The 27496-nt window shown below is 50.3% G+C and overlaps 3 protein-coding genes across 4 annotated transcripts in view; 2 read left to right on the top strand and 1 right to left on the bottom strand.

Annotated features, from left to right (window-relative positions):
• The first annotated feature begins 1460 nt into the window (after positions 1-1460).
• Positions 1461-3717, top strand: LOC6603951 (tryptophan 5-hydroxylase 1). Of its 2 annotated transcripts, XM_026992191.1 has the most exons (8): positions 1461-1654; positions 1724-2087; positions 2162-2327; positions 2396-2446; positions 2530-2811; positions 2867-2993; positions 3060-3292; positions 3357-3717. In XM_026992191.1, exons 1-8 carry the CDS (start codon positions 1520-1522, stop codon positions 3646-3648), a joined length of 1650 nt encoding a protein of 549 aa, XP_026847992.1. In that variant the 5' UTR covers positions 1461-1519; the 3' UTR covers positions 3649-3717. The 2 variants fall into 2 exon arrangements, with proteins under 2 accessions (XP_026847992.1, XP_026847991.1); XM_026992190.1 differs by having other exon boundaries at positions 1461-2087.
• A 60-nt stretch (positions 3718-3777) lies between these two features.
• Positions 3778-4719, bottom strand: LOC6602177. Its single transcript, XM_002027210.2, has 2 exons — positions 4474-4719; positions 3778-4414 (listed from the first exon to the last, which is right to left on the bottom strand). Exons 1-2 carry the CDS (start codon positions 4491-4493, stop codon positions 3937-3939), a joined length of 498 nt encoding a protein of 165 aa, XP_002027246.2. The 5' UTR covers positions 4494-4719; the 3' UTR covers positions 3778-3936.
• A 17653-nt stretch (positions 4720-22372) lies between these two features.
• Positions 22373-27496, top strand: part of LOC6602178 (protein bric-a-brac 2) — a 29707-nt gene continuing 24583 nt past the window's right edge. The window contains exons 1-3 of the mRNA XM_026992228.1: positions 22373-22649; positions 25763-27276; positions 27391-27490. Of these exons, the coding sequence (XP_026848029.1) occupies positions 25883-27276; positions 27391-27490 (1494 nt within the window). The 5' untranslated portion in view covers positions 22373-22649; positions 25763-25882. The remainder of the gene's footprint in view (positions 22650-25762; positions 27277-27390; positions 27491-27496) is intronic.

The following is a 27496-nucleotide window of genomic DNA, read 5'->3' on the forward strand; positions in this document are numbered from 1 at the left end:
TCCCCCATGCGAATTAGTTGCTGTAACTTAATTATGCCGAAAAATCAAGGAAATTAACAACTGCCATTCATCGTGACCTCGTCTCCGTTTCGGTCTTGGTCTCCGTCTCCGTTTCTGTCTGCTGCCTTTTTAGCAGATTGGAATGGGAATGGGGCAAGGGGCAAGGGGCAAGGGGATGCCATGTAGTATCCTTTGAGGCACAGGCTCGGGCGGTGCTGCCGGTGCCGGTGCTACCATAAATCCATCAAACGCTTGTGCAGCTCTCGTGAACAAATAAAATGTGTTTCAACGTCCCCGCAGATCCCACCACCCCAGCACTGTCGACAGACAGCATCGTTTGTCGGTCAATCAGTTAGCCAGCAGCCATTAAGTTTATCGCTTCAGCTGATGAGCCCAAGGACACCCATTCCCATTCCCATTCCCATTCCCATTCCCATTCCCATACCCAATTCCATCAGCATCCTGAGGCATGTGGGATGTGCCACTCCAAAGGCACTAGCACTCTCCCCCATTGGCATCCGCTTTCGCATATTTTAATAGTCAAGTAGCCATGACTGTGGCTTCCCCGGGACGCTGTTTGCTCTTCTCGAAGCGCAAACAATAGAAAAGAAAACCCCAAAGAACGGAAAAGAAATTGCCATTTACTCGGGGATCTATTATTGACTCTGTCGCTCGTCCTCCACCGGTGGCGACATGAAAGCATCAAGTGGTTGCGCGCTCCTGCCACGTGGGTGGCAACACTACCAGTATCTCCTCCATGGGACCATTACCATCCTTTGACCATTCTGAATTTGTGTTTTAGAATCTGTTCGGCGTATTGATTTTTCTAGAAGGAGTTTGTGGAGGAGTTCGCCGAGGTACGCACCTCTCACGGTACGTTAGTTACTGCTGAGACCCGCATAAATTCAGCATTTGGAAAGTCAAGCGCAGGACTCGCCCCACTCTCCCCACTCCGACCAGCTCCCCAACACCCCTCAGCCCTATATCCTTCCCCCATTCGGAACTTTCAAAGTTGTTGCTGCTGATTAGAAAGTGAAACAGAGGCGGGTGCACATCCAGCCTTATCAGGCAATGCCCTGCCACATTTCCCATGCAGGCTGCAGATGAAAGTCGAGGTGCTTCTGTTGCAGGGTATCATGACGTCATGCGTTAACGCTTTAGCCTGATTCCAGGATGATTTGGCCAATCAGAAAAAGGAGCAGAGCCCACCCCCAACCCCCAGAAGCGCAGGAGGTGGGGCCTGTGGCTCTCACTTGTAGCTTTTATATTCTTCAACGAATTTATCTCTATGCCATGCCACGCACACACTTAATAAATACAATTGAATATGTATATGTGTGCCACCTCTGCGATTGCATGGGGCATGGGCATGGGGCACAGTCACTGCTCTGCGGGCCGCCTATAAAAGGGCTGCCACAGCCGCAGGATCTTGCAGTTGTCGCAGAGTTGCGCATCCGACGCGTGTGCCCCGTGCGAAGAAATCTCCTCAACCTTTTTTTTAGTGCAGTGCAGTCCAGTGATGAGTGCCTCAGGGAAGAGTCTCCTCGGCCTGTGGCTCTACAGGAGCGGCGAACAGGAGTGGGCCGTCAAGCAGGGCAGTCCCCTGCATCAAATCAAAAAGGAGGCCTCTGTGGCCGCCGCATCCAAGTCGCATGCAAGTCTCTCGCGGCACGCGTCGGCCCCTGGTGACAATTTTCTATGTTTTTCGCCTCCTCACAAGCAGGATCGCAGCGCGGTGGAGCCACCGCCCAGATTGGCCATCGGCGGGCCGGTGGACACCTCACGGCAGCACTCACCTGGCGAGCGCATTTCCATCATCTTCACGCTCCGCAATCAGGTGGGCAATCTCGCGCGGGCCCTGCAGGTCTTCCAGGAGCTGGGCATCAACGTGCTGCACCTGGAGCTGTCGCCCCTGGAGATGGGCACCAATCAGGCGGACGTCCTGGTGGATGTCGAGTGCGATCCCCGTCGGCTGGATCAGGTGGTGAAGATGCTCAATCGGGAGGTGGCCTCCGTTAGCTATACGTCCGTGAATGCCACGAGTCACATGTCCAGGGCCCCATCGCTCTCCGCTTGCTCCAGTTTCGGTGAGTTTTCTCGCATGCGGATCCCGGAAAAGTGCACGGCAATACATTCTCGGGGATCTTCTGCTTCGGTTCAGATTTCGGCGACATGGTCTGGTTCCCCCGGAAGATATCCGACCTGGACAAGGCCCAGAATGTCCTGATGTATGGCTCCGACCTGGATGCCGACCATCCGGGCTTCAAGGATCCCGTGTACCGCAAGCGGCGCGAACAGTTCTCGGCCATAGCCAACAATTTCAAGCAGTAAGTGACACGACACCTGCCCCATCTTGCCACATCACGCATCCCCTCTCCTCACACCCCCCATGCAGCGGCAGTCCCATTCCACGCGTGCAGTACACACCCGAAGAAGTGAAAACCTGGTAAGTTTTCCAATTGAGTTTTCGCCTTGGCCCTGGTGGGGGCACAGATTGATTTTGGTTTGCGAAAACTTTCTCCTTCGAAGGGGCACTGTTTTCCTCGAGCTGCACCGCCTCTACGTGCTGCACGCCGTGCCGGAGTACATGGAGAACTGGCCGGACCTGGTCAAGTACTGCGGCTATCGGGCGGACAATGTGCCACAGCTGCAGGACGTGAGCGTGTACCTGAAACGGAAGACGGGCTTCCAGCTGCGTCCTGTGGCCGGGTACCTTTCGCCGCGGGACTTCCTCTCGGGCCTGGCGTTCCGCATCTTCCACTGCACGCAATACATCAGGCACTCTTCGGATCCGTTCTACACTCCCGAACCGTGAGTTTTCCGGCTGCTATCCCGCGGGGGGCTTTTCTTATGCCTTTTCTTGCAGGGACTGCTGCCACGAGCTGTTGGGCCACATGCCGCTGCTGGCAAACTCCAGTTTTGCTCAGTTTTCGCAGGAGATCGGCCTGGCGTCCTTGGGGGCCAGCGATGCGGACATTGAGAAGTTGGCGACGGTGGGTTTTCGGGGTTTAAATTCCTTTCGATTCCTTAAGGTTCCATCCTCCATCTTCCGTTGCTAGCTATATTTCTTCACTGTGGAATTCGGGCTTTGCAAGCAGGCGGACAGCAGCTTCAAGGTGTATGGGGCAGGTCTGCTGAGCTCTGTGGCAGAGCTGCAGCATGCCATCACCGCCGGACCAAAGATCAAGAAGTTCGATCCGGAGTTCACCTGCAAGGAGGAGTGCATTATAACCTCCTACCAGAATGCCTACTACTATACGGACTCCTTCGAAGAGGCCAAGGAGCAAATGCGGTAAGAGTCTTCCTTCTGAGAGATGTGTGGCATCCCACTTCCACAGCTAGTTCCTCCCCTTCAGGGCCTTCGCCGACAGCATTCAACGTCCGTTCGGTGTGCGCTACAATCCGTACACCATGAGCGTGGAGGTGCTCTCGAATGCCCAGAAGATCACGGCGGTGGTCAGTGAGCTCAAGGGCGACCTGAGCATCGTCTGCTCAGCGCTGAGGAAGATATCGGCCACCGATGAAAATCTGGACGTGGAATGCATAGCCAATATGCTGCACAACAGCCTGAATGTACGCGGAGCAGCCTCCGGAAGCAAAGCCAGCAGTCCCGACAACTCGGACAACTCCACGGCGGAGGAGAACTAGGGATCTCGATGGCAGATCGGGGAAACGCAATCGGAGTATTTGGGACCATTTGTTTAGAAACGAAACTACAATACAATCTACTATACACCATATATCGTATATGCAATATATATCGTGTACCCGTGCATCTCTTTGTCTATAACTAATTGTTGTTTATTTGCAAAGCCTAAAACTATCTAAATGTAAAGGCACTTATTATAAATACAAGTAATACAAGTAATAAAAGTCGCAGCGTCTTGGTGTACCGAACTTGCACTTGCACTTGTACGAGTAGGGGATTATAGTATCCTACTTGTAGATCATATCACAGTCGCTGTTGATGAGCAGCTTTTTGCTCATGTAGCTGGTCACACACTCGACAATAAAGTTGGGGATCGTCCAGAGGTTGAAGCTGAGCGCCAACGAGCGCCACTGCTGCAGTATCAGCCGCACGTCGTACAGCCAACCGAAGCGATGGCCAACGCGCTTCGACACCTGCGACGTCACGCCACGCACCACACCGCCGGCCAGTCCGCTGACGCTCACACGGCGGCCGCGCTTCCTCTCGCCCGATTCCTCTCCGGAGCTCGATCCCGAGTTCGAGCGAGAGTGCGAGCGCGAGCGAGAGCCCGATCTTGACCCAGAGTTCCCGCCAAAGGTCAGGGCGCGCTGCTCAAACTCCGGCTTGAGATCGACGCGTGGCGCGATTTGTATGCGATCGACTGTGTCACAGATTTCCGCATTGCTGATGAGGATCCCCGCCACAATGTACATCATCTTGAAGACCCTATAATGGAGGATTGTGGGATTAGTAAGGGCAATCGCAGGGAGAGCCAATGCACGCACCTCACTGTGTGTGAAAACATCTTGGGCTATAGTTCTAAATATATTTTTGCACTAGAGAAGTGCCACGCCTTATCAGTCCAGTCACTGGCTTTCTGCTTATAGATCTGGCCGATCTGCTGATTTATTTGCTAGTTTCTATGCTTCGAGCACATGTGAACAACCTGCACCTGCACCCTGTCAACGTCTCGCTCGTTCACTCTCTCTCAGGAAAAGATGTTCCGCTTCGACTGCTCTATTCCGCTGCTTGAAACCAACTGAATGCCAGGGCAGTGGATCGCCCATCCATTCCTTAAACATTCGGCAGGCGATAAGGCTGCAGTTCCAATGCTAATGCTTGTGTAGATATGATCCCATCCCTCATTCAAGTCCATGAGATTATTATTATTAGTATTTTATGTGTCTGCAGTTCATTGGAGGTGCTGTCTCTGTTCTTCTCTTTCGCTTCTCATTCTTTGGCTCTCTCTCTCTCTCTCTCTCTCGGCTTCTCTTGTGATAAGACCTCCACCTTATCGATCACAATTTTATGGATCACTTTTTCTATGGGACGACGACGGCGTCAAAATAACTCTGAATCGCTTGGAAACTACGTAATGTTTGCCGTCTCTCTTTCGTGCACTTTGGAACCATATTCACAATCCCATTCCCATTCCTATGAACTGTATGAGTGTTCAGTGTTCATTCCCTGAGAATGAGATTACCCATTGGTTTGGACATGGGCCGATGTTTTGGGTTCGAACGGTCTGTCCCATGTTCTAGGTCCGTGTGCTGGCCGGCCTTAGATTACGAGTAGTGCTCCGTTCCGCTCCGCTTCTCTAATCTCTGCCAGAGATCTCTTCCACCCAGACACCTGCAGTTTTTGTCAATACCTCGTATGTGTGTGTGTGTGTGTGCCTGGGCTTTCTTGGGTTCTTAATCCACATTCCAGATAGAGATAGAGGTTCTGTTCTGTCTCCCTTCCACTATGACTGTCTTGTGGCAAAGACTCTACCTGCAACACGGACCCTGGAACGGAACCCACCTTCGAACAAGTTTTGTCTTGGCTCCAAAAATTCTCATCAAATTCTGCAGTGATTTTCTTGGCTAGAAAGGTACAAAAAATGTGCTTTCATCACTAGTAGCCTTGTATAACAGCTTTAACGGACAGAAAGCTCTCTTTTTCCAGGTTTTCAACACCTTTCATGAGCTCAAAGTAACGAAACCGCTTTTTCTTAAGCTTGCTTTACGAAAAGCTCTTTTCTTTTCCAACAAGCTGCACTTTTTTATAAAGCTTATTGTAACAAAACAGCGTTTTCTGAAGCTTTATTAGCGAAAAGCTCTATAGCTTTGCAAAAAGGTGTACTTTTGTATAAAGCTCTCAAAAACGAAACAGCTTTCCAAGAAGCTTTCTTTACGAAAAGCTATTTTCCTTTCCCTAAAAAGCGAACCTTTTAATAAAGCTCACAATAGCGAAACAGCTTTGCCCAAAGCTTAATTAACGAAAAGCTCTTTTTCATTCCATAAGGTGTACTTTTTTATAAAGTTTAAAGTAACAAAACAGCTTTTTCCGAAGCTTTATTCACCAAAAGCCCTTTCTCCTTAATAAAAGTTTAAGGCACTTTCATTAGAAAAAAGTAAATTCTTAAGACATTAGTCTGATGATAATCCAAAATATAAAGAATAGAATGAAATTCGGAAACTCTTAGAAAGGGCTCCCCATTACTTGTAACATTTCTCTTGTCTGTCCAGAAGATACACTTTCTTCACGTTCCTAGAACTTGAGTAAAGTGTAGATACTAGATATTTCCCCTTTCCAGTGCCTACCGAAAAGAAAGGACAACCAAACGACAAAGGACACCCGTCCACAGCCAATCAACTGTTTGTCTACCGCACCGCAAGAACCACTTAATTTGTTAACTGAATGAAGGCCTATTCCATCAACAGTAGTTGACTTTGTGCCACAGACACACCAGAGAGAGAGAGAGAGAGAGAGAGAGAAGAGAGGAGGTGTCCATCCTGAGGAAATTCTTAAGCAACACAGAGACGCCACAGAAATTCCCACATAAATTATGCACAAGTCCAGAGCCAAGGGTCGAGAGGCTTGACCACTGTCGGCCGGCTGGCGTCCAGTCGACAGGCAGGATCCGGCTACGAGTCCCTGTTCGTTCGGGTGGGGCGGGGCGGGGCGGGGCGGGGCGGTGTGGGAGGTGTGTGTAAAACAAGATTATTTACAAAATGCACAACAAACCACAGAATCTTAAACACAGCCCCCGGGGGCGGAATGGGTCCGGGATGGAAAGAAAACAATTTTCACACAATTTTCTGGAGCCACACAACGGAAAGGCTAACAACAAACAATCAAACGACCAAACAGCAAAGATACAGGACTCAGGGACGAGGGTGGGGTGGGGTCGAGGAGGCCAGAAAGTTGGCAGCCAAACAAAAGTAGGGATGATGATGGGCCACGGGGGCATGCGGCTGGGGCTGGGGCAGGGGCAGACAAGTCTGAGCTGCCAAAAGGTATTCCCCAAGAATGTCGACAATAAGGAGCCAGAGGATGGGAAGGCACTGATTTGTCTCCTCATTCTCTCTGGCTGTTTGTGTGTGCCACAAAACACTTCCTGCCACACACACACACACAGACAGCTCCTTCTCCTCATTTACAGAACAGACTGTTGCTGCCGCTGCTGCTGCTGCTCCTTGCTTTCATTCACAAAACACAGCTTCGTTTCTCATTCGCACTGGCAGGGCAGCACACAGAGCTCCTTCTCCCAGTCGCACACACATTCTGCTTGGGTGGAAATGGAGACGTTATCGTCCTCATCATTTGGCATCGTCTTGGAGCAGGAAACGGCAGCAACAGAAGCAGCAGCAGCAGCCAGACGACGGCCTTGACACACAATTGTGGTCAAAAACAGGAGCAGGCACCCAGGCACCCAGGCATCCAGGGATCCAGGGATTTGAGGGTCGAGAGCAGGGATAAATGCTCATTCAAGTGTCCAGTCTGAAAAATGGCCTCCCCCTACTCCTGCCACAGCTTGGGGCATTCAAGGAAGCTGCACAAGTCCCACACAGAGCGAGAGCGAGAGAGAGAGAGAGAGAGTCGACGAGGCGAAGAGAAGGTCTCGTCGGTTAATTGTGTGTTGCCACCAGTACTTGGGTCCTTGGCTTTCGAATGGGGAGGAGTCCCGAGTCCTTGCTCGTTTCGACTGGGAAATGGAAGCAGTCCTTGGCCTTCGACTGGGGAATGGTTGGAGGCGGAGTCCTTGGTTCTTATGGGGATTCCTGCATCTCCTGGCTGCTGCTGCATGTTTGCTGCACTTCTGGCTGACATTTGCCGGAGCCCCAGCCCCAGCCACAGCCGCAGCCACAGAGTCGTGCCACCAAGTGCCTGGCCAGCCACTTGTTGCTCAAGTGAAATGTGCGACTTGATTGGCCAAAAGTATAATTGAAGGGATGCCAGGGCGCCTTAAAGATTACCAGCAGACGAGCCAGCGTGCAGCTTAAATGCAAATTGAAAACCGAATGGAAAATCGGTGAAAAAAAATGAAGAAAGGAAAGCTAACGAAATAACGAAAATCGCTTAATAAATTGGCGAACAACAAAATGGAAATTGAAAATAATGAAAATGCATAAAAAACTCACACAGAGAGAGAGAGAGAGAGAGAGCGCGCAGAGGGGCAGAGGAGGAAGCACTTGGAGCTTAAATCGGAGGAAGGAAGGGGCAAGTCCGGCAAGGTGTTCCTCTGTAGATGATATATGATGGAACCGCAGCAGCAGGAGCAGCAGCAGCAGGAAATAATTCCCAATCCCCAGGCAAATGCTGGGGGTAGGATGGGGCACATGCAAATATTGAAACGGGTGGAAACCAGAGGAGGATTCTGAACGGGCCGGGGATGGGGGCAAAAGAAATCTAAACAACAGCAGCAGCAGTCTGTATTTTTGGCCACAGCCACTAACAATAAATGATGATGGCCAAAAATCCAACTTGCACGAAGGCAGAGATGTGGGGGGGGGGCCCTTCTCCCCCTCTCCCCTCCTGGAAAACTCCGCTGATTAAACGCGAGTGCCACGAATGCGTCGCGAGGTGACGACGACGGCGACTACGACATGGACATGGACATGGACATGGGTCTGGGTCTGGGAGCAGGACTCGGAGTCGGAGTTGGAGTCGGAGTTGGAGTCGGAGTTGGAGTACTACGTGTCCAGACAGGCACTGACTGCAGTCGAAGCGCAGATCCGCAGACAAACGACGACTAGAAAGGGATTCCGCTGGAGCTGGAGTCGGAGCAACTCCTTCTCCTGTTTGCCGATGACGTCGCCTGATGGCTCCCCCCCCACCCCCCCCACCCGACCAAGTCCGCAATCGACTCCGGAGTTCGAGTCTGTGGCAACATTTTTCGGAACACAAAGGACCAGAAAACTGCAGATTGCAAAAAATCAACTACGATTTGGCCAGAGGTCTGCCACATATTTGTTGGGGGCTATATGCTTCGGGGATATACTACATATGGCCACACGCCACTGCCACTCCCCCACTCCCCCATTCGCCCACCGCCTCTTTGGTTTTTTGTTAGGCAAACATTTCCGTTTGGATTTTCTTTATTTTTTGTTTTTGTTGTTGTTGTTGTTTTTCTCTAATTTATTTCTAGATTTTATTTGTTTCGCTCTCTCCGAAAAACACTCCACTCCGCATGCAAATGATGTTGAATGCGATAAGTGTTTTGAAGGGGTTGCTGCTGCTGCTGCGGCGCTCCTGCCCCTGCCCCACACCTGTGTCCATCCCCCCCCCCTATGGAAAATGGGGAAAAAACTGCAGACACCAGGAGGTGGGGGGGGATGGAGGTGGTTGAGAATCGCGGAATTTGAAATATGAACTTGAGGGACGACGCGTATTGTCTGCTGCCCCCTGATTATGTCTGGGCAGCATCTAATTCCTCCCTCTTTCTGGGGGAGGCCAGCATCCAGCCGCCCCCCCCATTGCGCCTCGCTAGCGTCCAGCGTTTGCTGCAAGTTGATTTATTAAGATGTTTTTATTAGGACAATAGAGGACACTGGGGGACACTGGAGGACACTGGGGGACACTGGGGGACAAGCCCTAATTGCTGGCTGAAGCCACAGCAATGCCATCAATTAGGAGGGAGATCACCGTGTGGCTCCCCGAAAGCACTTAAGGTTGCAAGAGGCACGAGGCTTCAAAGGAAGGTAGTTTCTAGGAAGATTCAGAGGTGTCGCCAGCTACCACACGAGGTTTCTGGCAAGGTATCGCAGCTTTCAGAAGAGCATGAGAGCAGGTTCTAGGGGGGGCTTTGGTGGATGTATCGGAACCACGGCAGGTACCTGCCAGGAGGATTCAGTGATTCCATCGCCGTGTAGCTCTTTTATATTTCATGCAGTACAAAATCAAGCATACGCCGTGCCCCATGCCCCACACAACCCCCCAAACCCTGGTCGATGCATCATCGCGAGCGACATTGGCAGGCGGCAGGCCAGCGCAGTGCATTACCATAAGCACTCCTGCCCCGTTGTGTCCTTTGTGACATGACCCCTGCAAACCACTCTTCCCCCCTCCCGCACCTCCCGCCAGGGTTTTCCTCTATCTTTGGCTGCTTTTCCCCCGCCCATTTTCCTTGTTGCTGGCACATAAACCAAATATGTATGTAATTTTTTGCAATTTTCTAACAAAATTTCGCATTTTTTTCGTGTTGGTATTTTATTTTGCATGGCTCGTTGGCCCGGCCCGGACAGGACCGTACAGGACAGGACAGGACAGGACAGGCGGGCCAAGGCTTTTGGCTCTGTCAATCCTGTCCTGCAACGTCGTGGTCCTCGCCAAGGACATGGCCAGTGGAATGGGGGAATGGAGGGGGAGGAGGCGGGCAGCCAGCCACTTGGCAGCCGGATCACGTTGTGAATATTTTCAATGTCCTGAGCGGCGATGTGTGGCAGGGATATAATAATTTCATGTGACATGCAGCGGACGTCGGAGCTGGAGCGATGAGGCGAGGCCATGCCTCCTTCCTCCCTGCCACCTTCAACCTAGAGCATCCTTTTCTCTCCAGCATTCGGGTTTTCTTTTTCTGGCTGCTTTGATATATAATTTTGCATTTTTTAATGCCTCACTTGCCCCAAGCGATGTGGCAAATGGCAAAGGCAGAGCTCAGAGAGCTCTGGTCATGTGAGTGTGTCTGTGTGTGTGTGTGTGTGTGTGTCCTGTGTGTCCTGCACTTTTGGGGCAGCGCATAATCTCATTTATTTGCTGGCAAAACGCTTTTTAAAATCAAATTTCCGCTAAAACATTTTTCTATTTGGACATTTCGTTGGCATTTCTCGTCCTGTCACACAAATGGGAATATTTCCATCGTCCTTCCATCTTTTGTGCTTGTCTCCCGGGGGGCAAGGGGGAATGGGACGCAGGACATCCGGCCCTGCCTGCTGTTCAATCACATCTTTAAGAGATATTTGCGCCAAAGGATTCACTGTGGTGTTTGCTTTCTTCGTAAATAATACTTTTATCCGATTCGCAGATTGATTGATTCCTGGCCATGCGTGGAGGGAGACGGACAAACGCATGTCCATCATAATTAATGGCCAAAGACCCTGCCCCCAAGAAGGGGGTACACCTAATCCTTCGGCTCCTGCTGCTCCTTCTGCCCCTTCTGCCCCTGCTGCCCCTGCTGCCCCTTCTGCCCCTGCTGCCCCTGCTCCTATTTCTTGCTGATTTCGTGTTGAATCTCTCTCCACGGCGTTGGCTCCGCCTCCCAGTGCCAGCCGTTGGTGCGTCCGGCGCGTTATATACCGAAAAAACCCCCAAACGATAAGGCGAAGGAGAAGGCAAAAACAGCAATGGGGAAACAGCTAGCAGCTAAAAGAGGAGGCTCCAGGAGGAGGCAGAAAGAAGGCAGCAGAGACCAAGAGGCAGTAGGCGCCAAAAGAGACGACGACGGCGACGACGACGACGACGACGACGACGACGACGACGAGGACGACGACTGAGTGCCGAGTAAATGAAAATGAATGGCAGGCCGCCTAAAAGTAGGCAACGCACTGCCACTATATGCACATAGTGCCCGGCATGGAGGGGGGCAAACGATGCGGCAATCGAACCAGGGAAGCGGGGGGGCTCAGCGGGGGAATCAGGAGACAGAAAGAGAAGCAAGAGTCAGGCGCCATGAGGCAAAGAAAACCCCACGCGGCGCATGTGGCATGTTCGAGGCGTCCTCTCTGCCACTCTGCCACACCGCCCCCCTGATGCACATTCAGCGATGTATAAATCAATCAAATGGCGGAGATTCGTGGCTCTGGACATTCGCTTAACTTATTTGCGTTAAATTATTTTCCAAGCATAGGAGACACCGATAACCAGGCGACACGAGGGAGATCCCCACCCCCCGCCCCCCGCCTGAAGGAACCCTGCCCTGGAATGCAAACAAGCAAAACGCTCAGGCACTTTAGTCAATTTAATTTCCTAATTAGCTGCGGCAACAGTCGTCGTCATTGGGCCAATGTCCCTGGACCTTCGCCTGCTTTCAGCTCCTTCCTGCCGTCGTTGTCCACCTTGTCATTAATGTGCGTTTGCCCGAAAGCACAGAGAGAGAGAGAGAGAGAGGGTCCTGCTCCTGCTCTTCTCTCCGCCTTCTGTCTTCTGTCGCCGTCGCCGTCGCCGTGTGTTGGTAATTAGCAGCAGCACACGTTGGGTCCTTTAACACCCAGCCAGTGGGGCAGCCAGCCCGTGCTAGGGCACTGATGATCCTTGGACGGGGCATGCAAATTAAGTCAAAACAATTGTGCACACACCTCCAGGGGAAAGACACTCCACACACACGGATGATGGAAGGGACGGCACACCGAAGGGAATCCATTTTTTATACATTATAAATACATATATTTATATGTGCACTGGAAGAAAAATCTGATGCATTTCGAGAGGGTAATCGATTGGTTCTCCACATTATCCACACTATGAAAAATATTGAAATGTTTGTGGTAGGATAGCCCGGCGTCTCTAGCTTAGATTAATAATCCATGAGTGTACGGCCACTCTAGAGAAAATACCGAAGATACGGCCACATAGAAAGTATGTAGATTGACGCTCGATTATTCCAAATGTCGTATTAGGAAATTAAAGTCTTGTTCGGAGAAGTAAAATATCCAAAAAAGATAAGATTCGTGCTTTTGTAGGTATCTAGGTTTGAGAGTCCACGGGATCCACAATTCTTAAATCGCGATCCCATAAAAATCAATTACGCGTTGATCTATTCGTGTGTGTGTTTTGTGACTCGAAGACTAAGACCAGCCTTACATTGGGAACATGCGAAATAGTGTACCAGAAAGAGAAGACCATCGAATCAATCAAGATAACACAAATGTGCGTGTGAGCAAGTCGCAATTCAAGACCGGAACGCCAGCACGTACAGCACATCAAGCATTAACATTCGCTTCGTTTCTTCGTCTGCCATTCGAGTACGTGCCAAATATTGAGTGTTCCGCTCATCCGAAAGCGCTGATTGGTGCCATCAGGCGCTCAAATTCAAACACGAGTCAGCTGGTATGTATCACCATGGAATAACTTGCTTCAAACATGCTCCCGAGGTCCATTCGCGTATTCAATTCATGCTGTGAAATCCTGGCTCCCAATACTGTGGCAAATGGCTTTGGCGGGTCAGCTGGTATATGCCTGTCCCAGATTATTGGATTGCTTGGCATTTGCCATGTATTCGTAGATAGTTGCTGTATCTATAAGGAGTACAAAGTTTGTATCATCAATAGGGGTATTCCTTTAGCCAAAGAACCATTGAAACCGGAATCGTTTTTGCGCAGTGTATTTGTATAAGTTTTTTACGCTCGCCGCATAATAATGTGTCCGTTAAGGCAAGGATAACGTAATAAAATAAAAGCCACTTCACACATCGTCAACGGGGCAGGATACGGACACTCCGGACACTCCGCTTCTCCGGTGCTGTCCAGTTTGGGTCCTGTCCGGTGTCCGGGTCGGTCATCCTGTGGCTCTTGTGGCTGTGGCCTCCACTTGATATCTTTTTTTTCTGCGCTAATTTGTTTTACTTTGTTTATATTAAAAACATTGTTTGCCTCGTGCCTGCCCCGTGCGCCTGCCCCGTGTGGCAGCAGTGCGGTGCAAATGTGTTAACCGCAAAGGATAACATTTGCCCAGCGGATGTCCTGGCACTGGCCCTGGCCCTGGCTCTCGCCCATTGTCCTTTCCCTGTTCGCTCTGTGTTTGACATTATGTCAGCAATTAAATTGTCATGTGAGAGGACATTGTGGATAAGTAAATTATGCGGCAAGGACATCTGTTTCTGCAGTGGAAGATGCTGCTGTTCGGCTGCTGCTGGAACCCCAAATTAGAGCCAAGCCAAAGGGATGCTGATATCCTTTTTGTGCCGCTGCCAAAGTATCCTTCTGTTTCTGCTGGTTTGTCGGCTAAGTGACCGGAAAATTGGGATCCTTTACGGCACATTTAATTCACACATATGAGCGGGGCACAATTACCCAGAGCAGAGCACACGCCCAGGACATCCACAGATTTCACAAGCCGCATGCCGCTTGCCGCATGCCACATGCCACATCCCTTAGCCCCATGTAAACGTAGACAAATAACACTTAAGTGTGAGATGCCAACACTGGATTCCAGCGGCTGCTCTTCATGCCCCAAAAGCCACTGGATGGAAGGAAGTGCCGCTGCTGGTTCTGGTGCTGGTGCTGGTGCTGCCCAAGAGGCGTGCCGCGTGCCGCAGCTTGCCACAGCTTGCCGCAGCTTGCCACAGCCGCCGCACGGGGAGAGATCCACTCAACTGCAACCTCGACAAACGACAACGACGAGGTTTTTTATATTTTCACGCACACAAATTTATACAATTCTCTCTCGGAGGTATGTGCCCCACTGTGTGGCAAGGAGTTTATCCTAAGGACAGCCCCAGCCAAGGGACGCCACGGCGTGGTGTCGCCCAGCCAGTAAGTGGCATAAAAACATAAAATCTTTTTCTATATATATATATATATATATATCGTACATATAGAAACAACAAATGCCTCGCGGAATCTGTGGCACACAGGCAGCTGTGGCTGCCGTGGCTGCTGTGGCACTTGCTGGTGGTACTTGCCGCCGCCTCTGGGTGACAGGCTGACAAGCTTGGGATGCCTTTTGGGTCGTCGCGTGCTTTGCTTGTGGCAACAACAGAACACAGCAAAAAAAAAAACGAGGAGGAGGAAAAACACAGCAGCCAACGGAGCAGAAAAATGCGCTGGCTTTGTGGTTGACTTTACCCTTCACACAAAAGGACTACATTCCTGCCACAGGAGTTAAGGATTATTTAGTAGATATGGCGACATCATTAGGGGATCATCACGCTTCAAAATGGAACATCCAAAAGAGCTGCGATGATTTCTTTAGGCGAAATGCGATTGGATATGCCTGTGGTTATGTCCTTCTGGTGGGAGATCTTTCAGATCAGTTCAGATCACACTTGATGCTCAGAAATCATGGCAGAAATGAGTAGAGACCATTAAGAATGGTTTATCCCTTGGGACTGTATCGAAAAGTATCAAAGATTCTGCTTCGGGGAGGGAATTTTGGGACAGTTTTAAGAGACTTTTGATACACCATTGGCTGATTATTATTCTTAGCATTTTGCAGAGTGAAATCCACTGAAGAGCATCCAATATTCACTGACCTGCACAGACTTTTCCCAGCTCCGCTTCTGGCTGATTTTCCTGCTTTTCACGCTTTCCTCCGCTTATAAAGATGGGCGCTTAGCAGATTTATTTGTGTTAAAACAAACGGCTTATGACTTCTATAGAAATAGAATTCCTGCCGGGAGAGGAGCTGCAGCAGCAACAATGGGGCAGCAGCCACTTGTTGGCATGCCCCATCGCCGTTGGCACCCGGCGAAAAGGGGGGGGGGGGGGGGGGGGGGGGGGGAACACGGGAAATGGAGAGTGTAGATTGGAGATTGCAGATTGCAGATTGGAGTGTTAAATACCCTTTTAATAAGAGCTCGCTTGAAGATAGCTATGCGGTTGCCCCTCCTTCAGCTGAAGGATTCCTCCTTATGGCTTATTAAAGGAAAAATTCAGACTCTGAATGGAAATGGGGCAAAGGACACTCGAATGCAAACAGTATCCAGATGATGTTCAGACCGGAGGCATGGGCGTTAGCCGAAAATGAGGCAAAGCCAAAACGCATAATCAAACACCGAAAAAGGCAGGTCGAATATCCTCCAGGAGGCTCCTGCTGGCCGTGCCACCTCCTTTTCGATCTGCCTCACTTGCAGCCTGCTGCATTTACCTGTTCGATTGTACTTTGCCTCAAACAACATTCTTGTTTGTTGTCTTCCGAGGCCTGGAAATTGCGTTTCCGCTCGAGAAGGCAGCCGCTGCCGCTGCCCCCCAACCACTGCATTTCCTACTCGATTACCGGAAAATATTCCGGGGCAAAAATGTTGTCTAGAAAATCCAGCTGGAGATGCGGACATTTCCCTTCGGTCTGCGGGCACAGAGAGAGAAATCCCTCGACCTTCGCCTGCCAGCCAGCTCTCGCTTTTCTCTCAGTGTCTTGGGTCTGCTTTTCTCTCAGTGTCTTGGGTCTGCTTTTCTCTCAGCGTAGTGCGTGGTTCTTTCTGTTTGCTTTTAGGTTTTTGGTGGAAATTTTGCGCCTGCAAATCGCACGGAAAATTTCGTGAACGAAGCCTCCTTCGGGGCGAGGCCGGTGCCTCCACCTCCACCTCCGACTCCGCTCCACCTCCGCCTCGTTTGTTGGTTTTGGGCTTGAGCATTGGTCCCCTTTCCGTGCCGCTTTTGCCACTGCCACACATGCCCCTTCGAAGAGGATTTTCATTTCGCAGCTTAGGCCGGACGACGGGGCCGGGGGGACTGGGCAGGGGGGAGTGCCTCTGCTTTTCTAAATAATGGGATTCGCGAGCGGCAACTTGGAGGCACAGTCTGGCCGCCACCCTGCAAGGCCCCCCGCCCGTATATGTGGCACGAACAATGCAGCAGCAGACGCATGCATGGAGCAGCGGCAGTGGCAACTTGGACCAGCTATCGATTGAATTTATTTGCATTTGCAACGGCAGCAGGATGAAGGAGGACGAGGGAGGACGAGGGAGGAGGAGGAGGGGGAGGCCTCAGCAGCAACGGCCTCCTGGTCAACAATTCTTTCGATTTTCATTTCCGTGTCCTCTCCAGGCACCAGAGGCAGGCATCAGCAGTGCTACCACCAGCAATGGCATCAGGCAGTGCCATCAGGCAGTGGCTGCGGCAGTGGCTGTGGCAGTGGCAGTGGCAGCAGTGCCAACAACAAACATGGCGCAAAAATCATTAGAAACTCTTTTGTTAGCCAGGGCGCAGCACGTTTTCCATCCTCCAGAGCCAGGAAATAAAACTGCAGAGAAAACTCCTTTCTTTTTGTCGAAGGATGAGGCATCTGCCCATCGCCGCCGCTAGCTTCAGTTCCATCTCCGTCTCCATCTCCTCCTGCCATCCGCCGGCTCAACGACAACGATGATGGGCGACGACGTCGCGTATGCGCAATTTTCCAACAAGAAAAGTTGGTGACGCCAGAGGGCGGTGGCGGAGGCGGGGCCGGTGGCGGGTGCGGGGGCAGGCTACCCAATTGACCGAGGCGGCTCGGGGAGAACCAGAAAGGACCTCGAGGGCCAGTCGCTGCCACTGCCACAGCCACTGATGTGGCTACTTCTATTGTTGCCTGCCCCGCCACGAATGTGAGTGCCCCCGCCCCCTCCCCTCCACCCTGCGGCACTGTGGCCAGTCTCTCAATAGCCATTTTTTCCTGCGCCGCTGGCCGTTGATTCCAGCATGAGCCATACTTTAAGAAGACCTTCCTCTGCGAAAGCTGAGGACCGCCCTTAGCCGCACTCTGGATCTTCAAGGATCTTTTTTAGGAGTCCTAAGTCCTAGAGCACCTTCTTCTTGCTCAAAGTTTTGTCAGTTACCAATGCAATCCCCTGGCTAATGCCCAGAAGCCAGACCCAGCGCATCCTTGTATGTGTTTTTTCTATCTGTTCTCTGTCGTTGGGCTCTGCTTTGGCCTGCTTTTCCACTTCAAAATCTTGAAGGCGGCTCTACTGTTGCTTTCTCCTTTCCCTTTTGGCAGGAAAGAGGAGCTTCGAGAGGCCTTCGAGGGCCTTTCGAGAGACGCTTTGCACAAAACTGGCAAAAGTTTGAGAGGTTTGTTGTCCACTTCGAAGGGACACGCCACAGCAGGGCGATGGCCATATTCCAATATCCTTTTGCCCTCCCCCCCCACAACACCACCTCCTGCATCCAGTAGGCTTTTAGTAGGTCTCTGTTTTGACTAAGTTTTTCTTGCAAATTGCGTTCCCTTTTCGAAGGGAGTGTCTCTTAGGGATCGAAGTTTGCAAGTCTCTAATTTATTTATTTAAAAAGATTTCAGTAATGCGGCGAAGTCGGGGATGTTCTAAGGCCAAGAACAGCCCAACTTAGCCCACTTTTAGTTAATTTTGTGTTTTTTTATTAAACACTTATGGCCTTCGATTCCTGTTTCTTTTATCCCGATTGACAACAATCGGTTCATTTTCGATAGAAATTCGATTTCAGCAAAAGAACAAATATTTTAAATATATTTCACGATACAAATATTTATGGAAATCGATATACAATTGTTCGAAATTTATAAATGATTGAATAAATATGATTCATAATTTAATAAAAAAAGAAAAAAATATGTAAATATATTTACATTCGTCTTATTTATATCGGGAGATATTTAAATAAGGGCATTCCCGTTCTAGCGTTATTTTACATTCGTAAATTAAAATGGTTAAAAAAATAATGAAAAAGTCAAAATTAGAAAACAAAATTATTCTAGTTGATTAATATTTGGTTAGCCCTATATTCATCAAAAAAATGACAAATATCGAATGTACGGTTTTAAAGATATAAGCCAAAATATAAACTGTCCAAAAAACAGAAGTGGCTTTCGAGGTTTGAGTACAAAATTGCAAATCTCTGCGGATCGGGTAATATTTTTTGTATAACTTTTTGTGTGCTAATTTTTAAAGTATTGAGTGTTAATTTTCCAAGATATTAAATGTAAAAACCTCTTTTGTTCTTTAATAAAGTCCGCGGCTGGATCTTACGTGGGTTACGCTACCAAAGTCTGGGGTAATAAGAGTTTAAAAATATATCGTTTCTAGGGTTTTTTGTTTTAGATAGTTCAGCAAGTTAGAGAGACTTTGAGGAAAAACTTTCATCAAGAAACGTCTCTCTTATAGGGGATAAAAGTAGGAGAAAAGTTAGGCCTCCAGCGGGCCCTACATATGCCAATATGTCCCTTAGTTATACGGATTCAATAAGTAGAGGAAAATATGGAAAAAAGTATGGAAATTGGGAACTTTGAACAATTTTGATAGGTTTTTAAATCAAAAGTAATGAATTTATATGCCAATTGTTTGAATTATTTAAGTTTCATTCAATTTAGAAAATAATATCTGGACAAAACCATATGGAAAGCGGTTTTCATTGACCTTTAATGTTGCGGAAATGCCCATATTTCATATATATATTGTGTATCGTTAGATATGTAAATATATCAGATTTATATCGGGAGGATCTTTCGCTTCAAATCAGATCTCTTTGAAAAATTGTTCCTGGAGATCGAAGAACCCTTTCGGAAAGATAATGCAACATGCTTCGAGTATAGCTTCGCTTTCATCCGATTCTTTTGTATTTCAGTTTAGCTTTGAGAAAGATCTTTTAAGGGTCTTCGGTCCACTTTCATCGTTCCTCTCCTCTTCTCAGCGTTCCTCACAGCTCCTGAAGCCTCTTCCTTGGAAGAAACCCCTTCAAAGGGTATTCCAAGCATCAGTAGCCTTCATTTGCGACTTGTCTTTCAGTGGCTTTCGTCATTTCCTGTCGCCATTTGGTCTTTTCTTTCTTTTTATCTTCTTCGCTGTAGGTGTAAAAGAAAGGCCAAGTATTGGTGTGTGTAAGAAGCAAGTGTGTGTGGGGGTTTTTTTTTGCATTTTTTGCATTTGGCCGTTTGGCAATTGCGAACTCTTTTCGCTCTTTTGCCGGCGGATGTCCTTTAACGTGGTTTCCAGACCACTGCCCAGCATGCTTTTGCTTTCTTCACGCTCTCCTCCGCGCTCTCCACGCTCCTCTTGCAGTAATTTCACTTTGAAATTTCCTAGTCGCCGCTGACGGAACGGAAGCGCGCTAGTTTCCTCTCCCAGAGCACCCAGAAAGGGGGGACAGGGGGACAGGGGCGAGGGGACAGGGGACCTGTTAGTTAACTCGTTTTTTTTTTGCCATCTTTGGACTTGTGAAAAGCGGAAAGGGCCTTCATTTCCGCCTCGAAAGCGTGGATTCAGCGTGGGTCCAGTTACGTTATCAGAGTTCAACGGCAAAGGGGTTGGGGGAGGGGGGGGGGGAGTACAGAGAATGTTCCACTGAAATCATGAGAGTATATTCTCTAAAGCCTACGCTGCCCAAAGCCCTGCCTTCGTTCATTTGTCAGGGAGAAATCTTTAAGAAATCCTTGAAGAAGCACCTATTCCAGGTAGAACTTGATCTTGAGAGCCCTTAGAGGTGCCTTAAGTGTATTACAAGTGCAGATTGGTAGAAGGTATCTGCCAGATATGTAAAGATCATAGAAATCATACCATACGACGACTAGAATCGTCAGAATCCCTGATTATTCCGTTGCACTCTTCAGGGATGGATCTCTATAAGTCTTAGAGATCCATTCAATCCCTATCCATTGCAGCATACTTTTCGGTGCCGCACAGAGAGTCCTTTGTGTGTGGCTTTGTTTCTTGCACCCAAGATTCAGTCCTCGAAACCCTGGAGTCCCTGATTTCCAGCTCTGAGAAACCTCATCTGGTTGCAACATCTCAAGGCTTCTTTCTTGGGCCTCCATTTTGTTTTCTCGAAGAAATCGGGACAACAGTGGCGGGCGGGGCCTAAAAAATATTTTGTACGTAGCCCCAACGCTTCTTTGGCCCCGAACACACACACACATCCGCCCCATATATATATATATATATATATTCAGATATATATATATTTGATATATATTTTATATGTCGGCGACCAATCGGCGTCGAGCACGAAGCTGGTGGCACACGAAGGTCACACACAGAAAAAAGCGAGAGCGCAAAATGGAAATAAAATATGCAAAATATACTACAACAAAATCGCATCGGATATATACACGGGGGAGAATATATTTTAAGTTGTTGTTATTGGTTGCACGCACACACGCACACACGCACACACACCTGTCACAACTTGCAACAACAACAACAACAAACGTGGTGCAAAAGGCCTACAACAATGGAGCCGACGACTATGAAAAATGCGTTCGTAGGCGCCGCCTACCGCATGACGTCATCGGGGCACACATACGAGTGGCAGCAACGGCAGCAACGGCAGCAGCATTGCACTTCCTTCCTCTTTTCTGCAGCAGCAACTACCCCCCCGCCGCCCCACCGCCCCGCTGCCCCTCTCGCTGGGCGAGTAGTTGTTGCAATTTCTTTCTTTCGCAATAATTTTGCTCTTTTCGGGCACCACCTCCTCCAAAGAGCAAGAGGCATGCAGCAGCAGCAGCAGCAACAACACCAAAGGCCAAATGGCAAGAAGACAGCAGAGAGAGAGAGCGAGAGAGTGAGTGATAGAGAGAGAGGGAGAGCAAGAGCTAGAGCGAGAGAGAGAGACAGAGACAGAGACAGAGAGTGAGCGCTTCGGCTCCATTCGTTTCGTTTCGTTTCGTTCGCTTCGTCTTTTTGCGTTTTTTTTGTTGTTTCGATTGGGGGGCCCTGGTGCCCACCGCCCCTCCCCCTCGCCGCACCCACTCTCTGGCGCTTCGGAGGGAGCACCAACTAAGCTTGCGCACTCGCTCGCACCCATGGCATTGGCTGCCTGATGGCCAACATTCGGGGGCGTGGCCAAGTCGTGCCGTCTCGCGCTGGCTTTCCAGTAGTTTTTCTCTTTCTGCTCTTTTTTGCATGGCCATAGTTTTGGGTCTAAGCAACAGCCCCATGCGCCTCACCTCACGATGTGGCTGCCCCATGCTGGATGAATGGCTGGAGACGATGCCGGATGCCGGATGCCAGATGCCAGAGGGGTTGGCAGGCGGCAGCAGCACTTCTTACTGGACATTGGCCGGCCGTTCCCGCGTCTCTCTTTCCTTCGGCCTAGAAGCTGCGATCCGCTCCGCCACTCCTCGGGTCTCTGGGCCAAGGTGCAAGTGCAGCAGCAGTAGCAGCAGCAGGTGCCGGGTGCCGGGTGCGTGCCCCCTCCCCCTCTTTGGTTGCGTAGGCATAGTTTTTCTTTTCCCTCCTGGAGGAGGCTTCGATTGTGGCAGCAGGGGGGGGCAGCTAAGCTTCGATTGGGAAGTGCCAGAGGAGTCGGAGACCCAAGCCAATGGATGTCACGGATTGCCTGCCAGACTTGTCCAAGGCAGATCTTGGACCTACATCCCCCCCCCCCCCCCCCCCCCCCCACCCATTGGAGATCCCCTTGGGATGCTCCGATCATAAAACCTCAAGCGAAGCCGAAGAGAAATCCTCTCCGCAGCCCTCGCCCTCTCTCTGGGCCATCGGCAGGGCGCTCTCTTACGAAATGCCAGACGAACGAATTCGCCGCACAAACCGGAATGCGACGACGACGGAAACGACGCCGGCGCTCTCTTCGGGCGCTCGCTGGCTCTCTTCTGGCCCGCTGCGCTGGGCCGGGGGGGTGGCTGCGGCGAGCGGCCAGACACAGCGCTGGCGGCGCCGTTCGCGCCGACTGCGACGCCGCTGTGGCAGCAGTCTCGAGTTTCATTCATTGCACGAGGCGGCCGACACAACGCGAGTTCATTCGAATTTCAACTTTCGCCGTGAGTGCAACGTTTTCTGGGGCGCAACAACAACAACAAAAACAACAAGAACACAAGAGAACGAAACCGTGCAACAGTGACAACAGAGTGGCAACCGAAAGTTGCAGCCAGCATTTGTTGCATGCAGTGATCAAAGCACAACAACAACAACAACAACAACAACAAAGCAACAACAACAAAAAAAAACACTAGAAATATAAGTGGTGAAATATTCCGATTAAGTCTTTGGCCGATTAAACGGAACTCCAGGCGATCCCCAAGCGATCCGCAGCAACCAATCGACTCCCAGAGGCGCCTCAAAAGTGTACGTGCAACTGTTGTATGTTCTCTATTTTTTTTGTTTGTTCCGCTTTTTTTTCTTGTGCTGGCGATTATTATGATAATGATGGTGTTTTATTTATGACAAATGACAAATGACAGAGTCGGAGAGGGACGGTGAGGGACGGTGAGAGACGGTGAGGGGACGGTGAGGGACGGTGAGGGGACGGTGGGTGCACTTAATAGTCGACTGCATGAAAATCGATTTTCCTTTCTTACATTATCAAGTGGCGTCGCACAATTTTCCGCGCATTTTGCTCGGCTTCTTCTCCCCAAAGAAATTGTAATTTATTAATTTATAACACAATCCACCCGAGCCCGCACCCGCCACAGTCCCTGCCACAGAGCACACAATCCACACCCACCCAAAAAGGTCGTAAAAAGTGTTGTTGCCGTTGCTGTTGCTGCCTCCTCCATCTTATGCCCCAAAGTTGGGAGCCCAGGAATTAAGAAAACTTACGCGAAGGAGAAGCAACTTTTCCGAGCAGCACCAGCAGCAGCAGCAGCAGCAGCACCCCCGTCCTCCGTCCGAGTGGGGTGGCATGGTGGCACGCGCCAAAAACAGTTTTGTAAACAGTTTTCCACGTACCACACAGAGTTCGTAGGAGAGCAGAGGCAGAGGCAGAGGCACAGACGGCAGACACGAAACACGGCAGCACAATTCTGTGGCAGCAGCAGCTGGTAGAGAAGTGGCAGCCGCTTGTGTAATTTATTACAGACTGCATAAATAATAAATAAGCGTTAATAAATAAATACAATATAAAATATATATAAAAGTGCCTTCCGTTCCTCCGTTTGTTCCCCCCCTGCGTATGTGTGTGTGTGTGCCTCCCCCCCCCCCATCCCCATCCACGTGCAGATGAGAACCCAAGCGAAAATAAATTAAATAAATAACTAAAAAAAAAAATAAAAATAATAATAAATAATTGAAAAGCTCAGAGGAAAAGTTGTTTCGTTGCCGTTGCCATGTTTCCCATTTTCTGACATAAATTATTTATCCAAAATATATATATATATAGAAAAAAAGAAGAGAAATAAATAAGAGGAAGAGGGAGGGGAAGAGGGAGAGGCGGCAGCTCCTGAGACTCCACAACAGGAAGTGCCCAAGCAATTGGCAAACAAAAAGAAAACACACACAAAAAAAATTGATACGAAAATTGAAAATACAGATTTCCAAGAAAACAAGTTCATAAAAAAATTCCACTACGCCACAAAATTTTGTGCTTAGTTTTCGCCGAAAATTCCACTATTCCACAAGTTTTTGTCTCAGTCTCAGTCTCAGTCGGAGTCTCAGTCTCAGGCTTTCTGCATTTAGGCAATTTATTCATTTATTTTTGTTATTTATTTATTTTTGGGCGCTGACTTTTGTCCAAAAAAGAATCATCAAATTTAATGCGTGGCATGGCAGTGTGGCAGACACATGAATAAATGAGTGGCACAGTTGGGAGGGGGTTGGGGGGCAGGGCGCAGGGGGCGGGAAGTGCCATAACAATAAACCAAAAGTTGCCAAAAAGGCGAAAAGGAAAAAGCGGAAGGAGCCCCACACAAAGACAGAGAAAGGAGAGAAAGAGCGAAAGAGAGGAGACTGGGGGGGAGAGAGCGAGTATTTTCTTATTTTCGCGGGGGGGTGGAGTGGGGGGGTGGGCCAGGAGTGGTCCCTCGACACGAGACTCCGTCTCTGGTTCGGTTTCTGGTTCTCCAGCAAACAATAAAAACAAAAACACACCAAAAACAGGCCAAGACAGAGGCATCGAAGTGCTGGATACCCTAGAAAAATGATCGTTGCCAAGGGGGGAGATCCCATGGGCCTCCGTTTGTGAGGGAATTCAGGCCAAAAAGTAGCCATCGTCCCTCCGTTTCCTTTCTCTGCGTGTCTCAAACATCTGCCCAAAGGCATAATACCCTTCCTCTCCCGCTCTCCCTCTCTCGCTCTAGTTATCTGACAAAAAGGGTATAAAAATAACAGGCGACGACATCGACTCCGTGTGGCATAGCATTTCGTGGAGTCGCGTCGCGTCGCGTCGCGTCAGCCGCAAGATTTAATTGGAATGAAATAATAATAAACATAAAAGTAGCAACGGAACGAATAAGAAGAAGCAGCAGCAAAAGCAGCAAAAGCAGAATTATAATAACAATAATAATAAATATAATTAAATTTGATGGCAGAAACGGCAGCAAAAGCAAAAGCAACATTTCCACCCCGAAAGGCACAACAAATACTACATATAACCCAACCCCTCCTCCCCCCCGCCGTCACCCTCCTCCTCCAGAGTCTTTACTCCGCCGCTACCCTCACACCGCTACCCGCACAAATTCAAAATAAATTAAAATTATACAACAAAAAAAAAATAAAGGAGGAGAATAATACATATTTAAATAAATATAATAATTACTTGCGGGGCTACCCGCCGCTCCCTGCTCTCACCCTCTCTCGCTCCCTCTCTCTCGTCACAGCCATAAATAATAATATTTAATTAAATATAAATCTATGTGCGCAGGGAAGTACATACATACATACGTACATACCTACCGCTCTGCCACTGAAAGTACAAATAAATAGATATAGATATAGATATAGATATATATGTAGATACAGCAGGTACAACAATCGTTTTGGTGGAGAAAACAGAGCCACAGAAAGCACTAAAGTACAGTAGAGTGCAGCAAATAATTGTGGCAGGCCGGGCCGGGCGAGGGGGGCAAGGGGGGGGGAGGGCCGAACGGCTTCCACCGTACGAGGAGAGTAATATAAATTAAGCCGAAATTAAACATAAATAAATGTGTGCTTAGCTTTTAGCTAATAAAGCACATTTCGCACAGGCCGAATTCCAAACATAAATTAATAGAAATTCATGGAAATATTCCGCACAGATGGGGGTAGGCAGTAGGCTGGGGGCAGCGGCTGGGGGCAGGGGCAAGATTAATAGGCTTATTTAATAGAATTATGACTCAGAGATATACAGATACGGATACAGAGAGATCCCCTTACTGTGGGGGGGGGGGGGGGGAGGGATGGAAAATCAATTGTTAATTCCATTAAATATACAATAAGAAAATGTGATTCTATTCCAGAGACATTTAATGACATTTTTCCCCTTCCCCACTACCTTGCAGGGCTCGAAAACCGTTGCCAGCACAGAACCCAGAGAGCTGCAGCATTCAAAGATGTTTTGAGCAGCCAGCAAGCCAGCCACAAGTACAGTGAACCCTCTGCCACAGCATACTATCCACATAATGGACATGACCAAGCAGATAATGGACTTTGAAATAAAGTCAGAGAGCGGCGACTGCGAGGCCAACGACTACACAATGGCCACGGCCACAGAGGAGCCCAAGGGGGCGCCGGAGGCAGCCACCCAGAACGACGGGGACACCAAGTCCTCCTCCCATGAGGAGGAGGAGGCAGCCACAGGGACACAGGCCACAGCCACTGGCCCTGCCACAGAGAAGGCTGCGGCCGATATGGACGATGCGGACGAGGAGGCAGCGGAACCAAAGCAAAATCTGATCAAAGATCCACCATTGACACCGCCACCGAGGCCCCTGACCTCCAGCGAAGTGGTGGGACTGCGGGATCCCGACGATCCCGAGCTGCGCCTCCAACTGGAGGCAAAGAAGTCGCGATCGCTGCCGGTGTCGCCACAGCCGCAGGCCAGCCACAAGCTGGCGGCAGCCGCACTCTTCGAATTCGGACAGACATCGCCGGGTCGCGGATCGGGGGAGCGGACTCCCGTGAAGGCGATCAAGCCCGACCAGAAGGTGGCGCCCGCCAGGCGGCGACTGCCGCCCGTGAGCGGAGGCGCCACGGACAACCAGCAGTTCTGCCTGCGGTGGAACAACTACCAGTCGAATCTGACGAACGTCTTCGACGAGCTGCTGCAGAGCGAGTCCTTCGTGGACGTGACCCTCTCCTGCGAGGGGCAGTCGATCAAGGCCCACAAAATGGTGCTCTCCGCCTGTTCGCCGTACTTCCAGGCCCTGTTCTACGACAATCCCTGCCAGCATCCGATCATCATCATGCGGGATGTCCACTGGTCGGACCTCAAGGCCCTCGTCGAGTTCATGTACAAGGGGGAGATCAACGTGTGCCAGGACCAGATCAATCCTCTGCTGAAGGTCGCCGAGACCCTGAAGATCCGCGGCCTGGCCGAGGTGAGTGCCGGCGCCAGTCGCGACGGCGCCTCCGCGCACCCCATGCTCCCCGATCAGCGGATGTCCGTCTACGGGGAGGACGAAGAGGAGGACGAGGAGCTGGCGGCCGCCATCTTGCGGCAGGATCACGAGGACCCCGAGCCGAAGCGGGCCCGACTCATGGCGGACACCGCCCTGGACCTCAACCAGCGGCAGAGGAAGCGCTCGCGGGACGGCAACTATGCCACGCCCAGTCCGCTGCATGGCGAGACCCTCCGCCCCGACGTGGAGTCCGAGGCGTCGCCGCGGACGGCCGTCACGCCCAGCGGCCAGAGCCAGCCCACATCGACGATCGTGAGGAATCCCTTCGCCTCCCCGAACCCCCAGTCGCTGCAGGCGCACCTCCTCACGGGCACAGGCACCTCGTCCTCGGCCTCGAGCAGCAGCTCCGGAGGCACCTCCTCCTCCACGGTGGGAACGGCCGCCGTGGGCACATCGTCGTCGTCGGCGGCCTCCTCCTCCTCGGCGGGCACGTACCGCACAGCGGCCCGCAGCTGCTCACCGCCACCCCACCACCAGCACCAGCACCAGCACCACCATCCCTCGGGCAGCAACGGCAGCTCGGCCGGAGCCCTGCTGCACTCGCCCACAGGCGGGGGATCGTCGGGCGGATCGCAGTCCTCGCTGCCCCCGCACATGGCCGCCGCAGTGGCCGCT

Source organism: Drosophila persimilis, unplaced genomic scaffold (genome assembly GCF_003286085.1).
Source record: "Drosophila persimilis strain 14011-0111.01,24,50 unplaced genomic scaffold, DperRS2 tig00000715-arrow-arrow-pilon, whole genome shotgun sequence".
NCBI lineage: Eukaryota > Metazoa > Arthropoda > Insecta > Diptera > Drosophilidae > Drosophila > Drosophila persimilis.